The sequence below is a fragment of the Mustela lutreola genome, chromosome X (genome assembly GCF_030435805.1).
Source record: "Mustela lutreola isolate mMusLut2 chromosome X, mMusLut2.pri, whole genome shotgun sequence".
NCBI lineage: Eukaryota > Metazoa > Chordata > Mammalia > Carnivora > Mustelidae > Mustela > Mustela lutreola.
The window spans coordinates 15,572,845-15,584,863 of NC_081308.1; the positions used below are offsets into that span (position 1 = coordinate 15,572,845).

General features: G+C 48.0%; 1 protein-coding gene across 6 annotated transcripts in view; it reads right to left on the reverse strand.

Annotated features, from left to right (window-relative positions):
- The window catches only part of SH3KBP1 (SH3 domain containing kinase binding protein 1), a 339,463-nt gene that overhangs the window by 240,374 nt on the left and 87,070 nt on the right, over positions 1-12,019 (reverse strand). The window contains exon 1 of one of the 6 annotated variants that reach the window (XM_059158546.1): positions 3,046-3,194. The exons of the other annotated variants lie outside the window; for them this stretch is intronic. Coding sequence (XP_059014529.1) covers positions 3,046-3,096 — 51 coding nt within the window. The 5' untranslated portion in view covers positions 3,097-3,194. Of the gene's footprint in view, positions 1-3,045; positions 3,195-12,019 lie in introns of those variants that run through there. 6 annotated transcript variants of the gene reach the window in all.

Sequence of the window (12,019 nt, forward strand, 5' to 3'; positions counted from 1 at the left end):
GAAGCCAGAGAGACCTGGGTTCCGATCCTGATTGCTCACAACCCACCTCCCCGGCCATGAGCCTCACTGCACCGTCTCTAAAATGCAGGCAACAGCAGCCTCTCCCCAGAAGTGGTGTAAGGTGTCGGGGAGCTGGCAAGCCGCCCACCACAGAACACTGGTCAGACATGGTCCCCACCCCAGCTGCCATCTCTGTGGTGCCCAGGGATGGCTTCCTTCCCTGGAGGAGGGACGGTTAAAGGCACTGTGCAAAGGCAGGCAGGACCAAGGCTGAGCCCCGATCACAAGACCCCTTGGAGCCCCTTGGAAGAACAAAGTGTGGACATCTGAGAGCAGCGGGGCAGGGGAAAGCTATTGCTCAGCACCCTGGGTCATAAATCCTCCAGCTCTGGATTGTGACCAGAGGGAAAACTGCTCTCCAAGATAGGAGGGCTTTCCCATTATTCTTGGCAGGAGGTGGGGAAAGGGGAGGAAGGCCTCGGTAAAGAAATAAGTATTTGTTTTAAGCAAATAGCTTTAAAGACAGGTGGTTTTCATTTTGAGAACAAAAGTGATGCTTCAAACAGTTAGAAGGTTACTCCAGATACCAGCCACCAGCTTGCCAAGGCCTTGGGGTCTGGAGGGCTCCCAAAGTGCCAGGAGCAGGGAGCAGGGCCGGGAGCAGCCGGCACAGAGAAGATGCTCACAGTCACCAACTACTGAAAAGCATCCACGTCACTGATCATCCCAAACCTCTATTCATTTAAGAAAGCTCTGTTGTACACCTACTGTGGGTTGAGAACAGAGTCAGGGGCTTGGGGATTCAGTGGAATAAGACAGACCTCCGCCAGCCCTGGGGTGGAGAGATTCCAATTAGGGAGCCGGCAAATGCCAAGCAAGCCAGTGAGGCAAGGATTTACTGGCTGTTATAAGTGCTCTGCAAGAAATAGATACGCTGACATAACAGGAAGGGAGAAAGGAAACTTAAGATGGAGGAAGTCCCTTAAGATAAGATGGCCCAGGGGCTTCTCCAAGTAACACCTGAAAGAAAACAGAGCAAGCCACCCAAGCAAGAGCCAGAGAAAGGGCACTCCTGGGAGGGGACAGGGCAAGTGCCTGGGCTCGATAGTGGGATTGAGCCAGCAGGAGCAGGGCAGTGGGGGCAGCACTGGTGCTATGGAAGGGAGTGGCCAGGCGTGCGGGAGATGGCCACAAGGCTGGAAAGGTCGTCGTGTGCCAGGCTACACGAGGTGCTGCCGGTCATGGGCAAGAAAGTGGATTTCAAAGAAGAGCAACGGAGAGCTACTGAAGGCTGGTACACTGCGATACATGATTCTGATGCAGGTTAAGATAAAAAGTACTCTTAAATCATCACACACCAAACAAAGTGCACAGATGACAAAGTGTCTCCAAAATCACTGATAAAAATTAGCACTGTGTTGGAGCTCGCAGACCGTTATGGACTCTTGCCAGCTAGAGGCAAACAATTTGAGTCTAAATGTGAGATGAAATACAAGAAATTCAACTGGGCAAAGCGGTGGGAGAACTTGTGACTGACAAGAAAACACTCTTACTACCAATTAACTCACAGTTAGCAAAGATAAAGCACAGGGTAAAGCTAATTAACAAGACAGACTCAAGAAAATCCCCTAAACAGACACATGCCCATAATGGTGGAAGGCATCTGGGAACGAACTGACAAGTACGCGGGATGCCTAAACCCATGAACAGGTTAACTGAAACAACCCGCTGGAATGTCACCATGACGGTGCCCTACGCCTACTTCTGATTCAGAAATCAGATCAACTACTGAGCACTTTTCTTCAAGGGTTTTTTTTCTTCTCCCTTGCACTGGCTGAATATAGGTTTCCATAACTTGGAAACTCAAAGCTGAATGAGAAATGGCTCTTCTGATTGATCACTGTCCCCCTAGGATTCATCACGTGGCCTCCTGACCTGGGTCTCCTGTCCTCACGATCCTTAATTTAGATGGATCGCAGACACAGCATGACCCACTCTCACCATCTGCCAGAGACCGCCTTGTGCTTGGGGGTTGGTTACCTGACCTAGGCTAAAAGGGCAACCTGGGGCTCTGGTCTTGAACAAAGTTGACCCTAAGATCAAGTCCATGACACCAAGCAAGAGAACTCGGAGGCCACAAAGGTTGCCTTGAAAGAAGTCAGGAAGGCAACACGGGTGGCATGTCCTGGAGCCCAGCACGGTGCTCGCACTGACGGTACAATATCCCGCTAAGGAAGGAGAAGGGGCACGAAGGGCAAAAATACATCATTTAGCAAATGCCTACCAAGTACTAATTACTTTCACATTCATGACTTCATATAATCCAGCAATCCCGCAAGGGGCAAAGATAGTGATTTTCAGATGGGAAGAGTAAGATGAGGAGAGATATTTGCCAGTGGCCCAAAGTTGGCAGAGTGAGGATCTGAGCTTTGCCTGCCACTTCGACTGGCATCTAGCAACAGGGCTGCTCTCTGGAGACACCTCAAGCTGACTTCTGTCCTGCTTTCTAACTCATTCTTCTCTCCTTCCCATCAGAGGGAAGCTGGATTCCACACCTGGCTTCATCCCAGGCTTCCAAACCTGCCAGCTGCCTCAGAAACATCACCTGCTCCCAGCCCTTGCTAGGGACACTTCGCTGATGGAAGGGATGCCTGGGGGTTGGGGGCGGGCAGGGGGAGAAGGCTCTGCTGGCTGGGGTATCCCCTGGAAAAAACTCATCATTTGCACTTAGGAGAAGGGAAGAGCCCTCACACCAAATGACAGTGCTGTCCCAAATCTTTACAGATGTTACTACCAAAGGGGCTCGGCCAAAAGCCACTTGTGTCACAGAGGAAGGCCTGGGGAAAGAAATTCCCTTCCACCGCAAACATGAAAGCTGAGACCAGGTCCGAATGGAAAACAGTGTTGCTCACCATCTTGGAAGGACAGAGGTAGGACCAAATTCCCCATCATGCCTCCTCCCTCCTGGCCTAAGAAGTAGTCAGACAACAGGCTACAAAAGATGCCAGCGTAAGAGCAACGGAACCAGATGTATGGCCTACTTACAGTCTCAGATGCCTCTGCAGCACTCGGGGCTTTGGCTGCGGAAGGGTCCATTCTGTGGAGTATGAAGTGGTGATTTCTGGCTCACTGTGTCTGAACTCTGGGCAGGAGTATGTTCCGTGCTCGCCGAGAGCTGCAAGTCTCTGATTCACTTGGCAGCAGAATTATTCTAAGCATCCTGTCCCGTACCCAACCCGCCTGCCCCTCCCACTACACGTTCACACTGGGTGGTTTTTTTTTTTTTTTTAATTCTCTGCACTAATTTCTGTCACAAATCAAGGGAAACTCACTTTTCAAAATTAATCCAATCTCTGGCATTTGAGAGCATGGAACCTTTCTGACTGAGGAGGAGGACGAGGAAGAAGTTGTAACATCGGAGACAAGAGTGGGAGAACCGCAAAGTCTGCAGTAACAGCAAAATGGAGATTATTCAAGACAGCTGAAACACTCCACCCAGCCTCCAGGAGGGGACATGCACGCGAAACAAAGGGCATATGGTGTTTGCTTTCTTCAACATCCGTTCTCACCATTAAAGAGCTGCACCAGAAAATGCTCATTACTTACATGACGACAAACCTCGCTCCAAAACAGACTTGAAAATACAGCTCCTAATCAAGTAAGATATTTTGCAAAGCAGAGGCCTACCTTGAGTTTTTTATTACATATAAAGCAAAATTTAATAAAGTCCAAATAACTGGCAGAATGTCTACTTGGCTTAGTGAAGCATGAATTATACTTGAAAGAAAGTCAATTTTTGTTAATGTCAAGTTCATATAGTAACTCAAATACTGACATATTCAGGACAGGATTTCATTTTTTTTTTCCCCAAGGAGAGATTCCAGGGGACTAACTTAATAGCTAGATAAGAACAATATTCTAGCATTTACTACTAGTCATGTGTTTAAACATTTCCATCCTAAAGCGAACAGGTTTTTCTAATGAGACTTAAATCACTTATTTCCCACAAAAGTTTATGTTACCACTATTTCCACTATCGCCCACACTATTACACTGTCCAAAGGTAAACTTGAGTGCACCCCATGACCAAATGAGGATGAACTCCTGAATTGGTGAGACCTGAGTTGATGACCCTTTTCAGAGACACATGAAGCGAGGGTCCAGCTGCAAACCCGCTCCTCATACCACAATACCACGAGTAGAGGTGGCTCCCTTCCTCCTTCCCCAGCAGAGACAACTAGTGGTCGCTGACAAGGAGCCACAGAGCCACCTATCCCCCAGAGAGTCCCCCCCCCCCCCCCAGTTGCAGAGAGGCAGACTCATCAATTCTCAGGCACTCGCCGGTTCAGGGTGGGCAACAGGAACTAAGCGCGCACCTGAAGGGACTCCTCGTACGTGTAGGCTACGTACAAGGAAGCAGAGCGCCCCACTGCCAGGCCGTGCCATTCTGCAGCTCCCTGACAACCACCGAGAAACCAGCCCTGGGCCGGAGTTCCTGGCAGGACCACCGTGGGGGAGAGACAGGAAGCACACAGGTCTCTGATGTCACCCTGAGCAGATGAACACACTGCCCTTGGGGTCCGCCCACCCTCCAGCCTGCCCGTTAGGTAGGACAGCGAAATCACGGCCGACGGGAATGGGCTGAGCCACGGCTGGGAAGTCAAGAGCAGGAGTTTATAATTTGGCGAAGAGACACCCTGAAGTGAATACACTCACGGAAGACATTCCCCTTAATGTTAAAGAAAAAGGAGAAATTACAAAGATGAGTGGTTGGTTGCCTGTGGCTGGGCTTAGAAGTGGGGAGTGACAGCAAATGGACACAAGGTTTCTCTGGGGCGTGAAGGACGTGTATGAAAATCAGATCATGGTGATGGTTACACAATTCTGTAAATGTGCTAAAAACCATCGAATGGGACACTTCAAGTGGGTGAATTGTACGGTATGCAAGTTAGATGTCAATAAAGCTATTTTTAAAATAAGCTACATGGGGCAGATGCTCATTCCGGAGAAATTTACCTGTTAAAGAAACTCTTCCTCCACCCACATCTGACGACAGCATGCCTCTGCTTCAAATTGTTCCTTTGATGCTTCCTGATCACATCTAGGGTCCAAATTCCTTACAAAGGTACACAAGGCACCTGTCACCTCCCAACCTCACATCTCCCCCCAACCCCCCACCTCTGCTTCCCATTGTACTTCTTGGAAAGGCTTCCTTCCAGAGACTTCTCAGACTGCTTCCCCCTCCAGGCTTCTGTTCACACTTCCTTGGTCCCTCTCACCATCCTCTTTGCCTGATCTGTTCCTTCCTCTCCTGCCCCAGGTACTAAGGTCCCTCCCCTTTGGCTCCTTTGGCATACTACGTGCACAACACAATGGGTTAGAAAAGTGCGTCCGGGTCTGTCTCAGCACCAGGCTATGTCCTAGAGCCTTGCCTCTGCAGCAGGGAGGGTTCAAGCAAAGAGAAGCAAGGCGCTCAGCACAGTTGGGGCTCAGGGGCTTCTCACGGGGTTCTGGCTACAGATTGTGGGTGCCTGTGTCCCTTGCTGGGCCTGAAGTCACTATAGGAAAGCAGGTGTGTGTCAGAGCCACATCACTTGGAACCTGCCTCTGGCTCTCCCACACTCAACTTTTTTTTTCCTGACCATGGCATTTCCCTTATCTTTTTTTTAACCCTCAGACAAGGTAAGGAGCTGGGGCAAAGAAAATTATAAATGCAACAACAATGGGAAACACTTGGTCTTGAAGGGACTTTTTAAAAGGGACAAAATAAATCAAGGAAAACCAGGAAGATCATCTCCCCCCGGTGTCTTACCTTCCTACACGATCTCACGGGGAAAGAGTAACAATAAGATTTCAGAAATATTAAAAATTCAGTTGCTGGAGGACGCCTGGGTGGCTCAGTGGGTTAGGCCGCAGCGTTCGGCTCAGGTCATGATCTCAGGGTCCTGAGATCAAGTCCCGCATCGGGCTCTCTGCTCAGCAGGAAGCCTGCTTCCCTCTCTCTCTGTCTCTGCCTGCCTCTCTGCCTGCTTGTGATCTCTCTGTCAAATAAATAAATAAAATCTTTAAAAAAAAATTCAGTTGCTGGAGAACCTCAGTTATCAAAAAGAGAGAAAGTCATACTGTGAAAGAGGTGACCCACAAAGCCCCACCATGGAGGAAGCACTGCATTACAGCAGAGCCATCACCCAGCCCGCACCCCCACCAGCTTGTCAGGCCCTCCACTGGAGAAATGAAACCCCAGACCCAGGCGCATGGGAAAGTGCTGAAATAACGCTTTCAACAATTGTGATGGTAATTTCAACTCCTACCTCATCATCATGGCTTCTCTTTTCCATATTTGGGCCCTGGCTCCCCTGGACGCACTCTGGGAGCCTCCACAGACATTATCTAATGCAAAGCAGGTCAGCAAACTAACCATTAAGTTCTCTCTCTCTCTCTTCTCCACACTCTCTGATTTCAGCCAGTCGGGACACAATCATCAAGAGCCAGCCAGTTCCCTTCCAAGGGGAGTGGCTGTCAAGATTTCTCATGGAGTTTAGGTCAAACAGGAAGCTCTTAGTATGTCAGAAAGTTTGTCTTTAAACATCTCAATCTGATTCCTACAGGGAAGTTTTCAAAGCTGTCATTACACAGCCCCCCCCCCCCACCGCTACTAAAAAAAGACAAAGCTGGCAGATTTATCATCAAACCACGTCAGTAACTACCACCCCCCACCCCCGGCCACCCAGATATCTGTGTAACCTCCGCCCTAGTGACTCTAGTTCACTCAGTCTGCTGTGGGCTGGGAAGCTCTGCGTTCAGACTTCTCCAGGTGATTCAGATGATCAACACAGCCTTGAGAACAAGGGCTGGGTGATGAGGGAGCAGGAGGCTGGCTGAGGACAGATCAAGAGCTGGCGCCTTGCACCCCTCTCCACCTGCCCCCCTCCATATGTGTAGCATTCCTCAGGCACCCCTGACTGCCATAAAATGATAAATAGTTAACTTGCAGGGATCGCAATCCTGCAGAACAGGAATCTCCCTTGCTCTACAGATGTCCTAGAGACCTAAACAGGGAGGTTACCTTATCAATAGCACAAATTTCCAGAGGCAAATAACTCTCAGTTCCTGAAGCCCTAATGTCTCCCTCCCACCATAAACTGGAGGAGGCTGAGGTAGAAGGGAATGTAAATGATAGCAGGATCATAACACCCCACCAAGAATCTCCCAACTATCTTTTTTTTTTATTTGACAGAGAGAGATCACAAGTAGGCAGAGAGGCAGGCAGAGAGAGAGAGGAGGAAGCAGGCTCCCTGCTGAGCAGAGAGTCCGATGCGGGACTCGATCCCAGGACCCTGAGATCATGACCCGAGCCGAAGGCAGCGGCTTAACCCACGAGTCCGATGCGGGACTCGATTCCAGGACCCTGAGATCATGACCCGAGCCGAAGGCAGCGGCTTAACCCACTGAGCCACCCAGGCGCCCAAGAATCTTCCAACTATCTTGATGTTAATGCCTGACCTAAAGATGACATTGATCAGGCCATAAGGGCAAGGCATCCCCCCGGCACCTTGCAGGCCCTCCTTAACTGTGAAAACTCTGTTGAAACCTCCCATCCCTTCCGCTCACCTTCCCCCAACCGCGAGGTATATAACATGCCGACCCTCTCAACCCGGGGCAGCAGCTCTTCCTGCCCACGGTCCTGTCTCCGGGCTTTAATAAACCACCATTTTGCACCAAAGATATCTCAAGAATTCTTTCTTGGTCATCGGCTCCGGACCTCAGCCCACCGAACCTCACCTAGGTTCTAGAACTTCATCACTGGGGACCTACACCCCGGCTACTAAAAGTAGCCTCCGCTGGGGGCTTGTTAGACCTGCAGTCTCAGTCTCTTCCCACCCCAAGCACCACCCCCAGCCCAGATCCCCTGACCTGAATGCTCATTTTCACAAGATCTCCCCTCACACCCCCCCACACTCCAGCCCCCCACCCTTCACGCCATCTCCCCCAACAGGACACTGTTAGTGTTTGAGAAGTCTGGGCTCTACCACCGTCTGGCTTCCGAATTTCCTAGGTAGTATTTTGTTTCGCCTTCACAAAAGGGAGAAGAAGCAGTGGGAGGTCACCATCAGAATTCACATTCTGAAATTTTTCAGGATCTTACTGGCTGAACAGAGCCAAATCCTGCTCCCTCCCTCCCCACCCTCCAGAAACTAGAAGTAGTCATTTTAAATGTAAAGGGAGTCAAAGACTAGACACAGCATGTTCTTTCAATTAAAGCAATGCGTTTTTCCATTTGTGCTGGCGGCATCAACACCTGTGGTACCGCGCATGTCTACAAGCTACATTCGCCTCCTATGCTGTCAAAGCAGCAGAACCTGCAAAGTCTCTGACCTTAAAGTGTTCTACAAGGAAGCAAAGCATTGTAGGAGAAATAGTTCTTAGAACTAGTAAGAACCACGAATTGCATCCATTCTTAAAAATCAGTATACTTAAAGAAACTTCCCAAAAACATATATACTTATTTCCCTTCTTCAAGTACCAATATAAAGCTTTCATAGGAAGTGGGAGTCCCAGCTGAACGTGGCTGCATATCAAAATCAGGGTGGCTGCATATTAAAAAAAACACACAAAACTCAGGGCACCTGGGTGGCTCAGATGGTTAACCCCTTAACTCTTATTTCGGCTCAGGTCATGACCTCAGAGTTGTGAGATCGAGCCCCTAGTCGGGCTCTGGGGCTTCGCATGGAGACTGCTTGAGATCTTCTCTCCCCCTCTCTATCTGCCCCTCCCCCTGCTTGTGCACACACATTCTCTCTCAATAAACAAACAAACAAACAAATAAATAAAATCTCTAAAAAACAACAATGACAGGCTTTAACAACTCACAGAAGCCTAACACCCAGCTCGATGATTCCCAACAGTTTCTCAGAACCTGACAGATTTGGATACCCCCTCATGCTAATTACAATTCGGTCTGTTGTGGTTTTAATATAGCCAAGGCCACCCAGATAACCTGTACCCTAGTACAATCATGAGTGAGTGAGCACTTGAACTCTGGAGATTAAGCACCCACAGGCTCAAATCCAGGTTTAGCACTGACTAGCTGTGCTCCTCTAGGCAGGTTACTTAACTTCTCTGGTCCATGGGAAGTGTTGTATAAAAGTTTGCTGTTGGGGCACCTGGGTGGCTCAGTGGGTTAAGCCGCTGCCTTCGGCTCGGGTCATGATCTCAGGGTCCTGGGATCGAGTCCCACGTTGGGCTCTCTGCTCAGCGGGGAGCCTGCTTCCTCCTCTCTCTCTGCCTGCCTCTCTGCCTACTTGTGATCTCTCTCTGTCAAATAAATAAATAAAATCTTTAAAAAAAAAAAGTTTGCTGTTTTTCTAACCCAGCATGTCATACCACATAAATGGTACAGATAATAAAACTATGTACACTGTAGGTGTTCAATTATTATTACTGGCCAGAGAAAACTCCCCCCAGATTACATTTCCTTCAGTGAATGTTTCATTACTGAATACCAGCAACCTTTTCATGTGTCAAGAGAGGTGCTCGTGGGAAAGTTCTTTCCTTTCCTCTAATGGCAAAAAACAGAAACCAATGAATATAATCATCCTTTTCATCCAATGCAAAGTTCTCCCTCTCCAAACATGTACTTAAGGTTTAATTTTTTGAAAGAGAAAGAGAGAGAGAGAGCACACACATGAGTTAGGGGGAGGGACAAAAGGAGAGGGAGGGAGAGAATCTTAAGCATGTGCCATGCCCAGCACGGAGCCCAACCTGGGGCTCAATCTCACAACCCTGACTGAGATCCCAACCTGAGCTGAAATCAAGAGTCGGACTCTGAACCAACTGAGCCATCCAGGTGCCCCTTAAGGTTAATTTTTATTATGACTTATTTATTCTCAATTAGCATTAGTATAGAAAAAATAAAGAGCATTGAGCCGGTGAAAGATGCAGTCTACAAAACAGTAGACCAATGACACCAGTTACAGTGAGTTACTGAGATCATAAATGCTGATTTCCAGAATGTTCTCATTAGACAAATGCCAGTCAAAATTGCCTTCACAGTATTAATATTATATACTTACATATGTAGTAGTAATACAGCAGAGGGAACTGGGATGTTAAACTATTTAAACTCCCCATTTTCAACAGTTTTGAGGCACTCATACTAAAAGAACAAATTAAAGATGGTTCACCATGTACTTATTTGGTCCATTTCCCTAGGCAGTTTCACCAGCCAATGCTTTAAAATCAACTGGGTTAACATAAGAATTAAACAACTGTATTCATTTTGCTTTTATCAGTTTCTATTCTTTAAGAATACCCATCGGGGGGCGCCTGGGTGGCTCAGTGGGTTGGGCCGCTGCCTTTGGCTCGGGTCATGATCTCAGGGTCCTGGGATCGAGTCCCGCATCGGGCTCTCTGCTCAGCAGGGAGCCTGCTTCCCTCTCTCTCTCTCTGCCTGCCTCTCCGCCTACTTGTGGTTTCTCTCTGTCAAATAAATAAATAAAATCTTTAAAAAAAAAAAAAAAAAACCAAAAAAAAAAAAAAAAAAAAGAATACCCATCGGTTCTTACAATGCAATCACACAAAGTCAGGCTCCTGGGGTTCAAATACCAGGGTTAACCTTTAATAGATCTGCAATCTTCATCTCCAGGCCTCAGTTTTTCCATCTGTAATATACGAATAACCACTACCCAGGGTGGGGGGGTGGCGGTTAGGATTAGTGGAGTTAATGCACATTCTCTACAATTAAAAAGAATAAATAATACACTTCTACTAGATAAATAATGAGGCCTTAACTCACAACAGCAAACTCATGCTCCTTTTCACTCAGGGCCAGGTTACAAGAAAGGTATTATAGAGTCTCCTGGCCCTGCAAAATGAGGGGAAAGAACAGTAATTTCTGTAAGTGTTTAAAGAAAAAGTATATGAGCAGGAGAGAACCCACCCACTACTTCCTCCCTAGGTTAGCCTTGACAGTGACACAGCTGCAGGGGTTGCTCTTATCAGCAACATTCTCATAACACTGTTACCCTCCAGAGCATTAATATTAGACTGGGGGCGGTCCAAGCTTATTCATGCCTCAGGGCCTTTGCACTTGCTGCTCTCTACTTAGATGGCTTGTAGTAATGGCAGGAGCCTCCTAATCATTCAGGTGTGAGCTACAATTTCACCTACCCCACGAGGCCTTTTCTGATGACTCTGAAACAGCCCACACATTCCACCAGTCAGTCACTCTATCCTTTTCCACTCTGATATTTCTTTGCTGCATATTTCACTATCTGTAACTATTTTTTTTTTTGGTTGTCTGCAGTTATGCTCTCTCTTGTTAAGCCCATTCCTAAAATGGCTCCGGCACATAAAGGGCACTCATTGGGTTGAGGTAGGTAAGGTATGTGTACCTACAGTTTGACAGTTCCAACGGCTGTGTCGTATCTGTCAGGTTCTGATGACCATTTTATCTCTTCTGATGCTTTTTCTTACCTTTTGGCATGTCTTGTGGTTTTTGGTTGAAAGCCAGATACTTTGTATAGGGCAGTAGATACTGAGGTAAATGAGACATTATGTGCGGGGATTTAAGATACTCTAGTCAGAAGTCAGGTCACGTTGAGGTTCGTTGTTCCTATAGACATGAGAAACTTCAAATTCCTCTGGGATCTTTTCTTCCTCCCTTTCTTGGCTCTGGGGTTTCCCTCCGTGCTGCTCCCCAAAGAGAGTCTGTCTCTTAGAGTTCTCCCTGCTATATAATCCACTGTTGTTATTCCTGGAGGCTTGATAGCATGCTACAGTGGGGTGGGAAGGGCTGCAAATATTCTAAAACTCCATCTTTGGAGTGCACAGCAGGCCTCTATCTGGCAGTTAGCCTCCACAAGTGCTTCTGTCCCTCCTCCAGGAATAGAGCTCCCCCACCTCCTTCCCCCTGCTGTAGTGGGTATGCTCCAGTGTTCTCAGTCTACAGCCTTGAGGCCCTTCTCCCAGAAGATTAAGACTTTTCTTAGGTGGGGTGGGGTAGGGGGTGCTGAGCTGG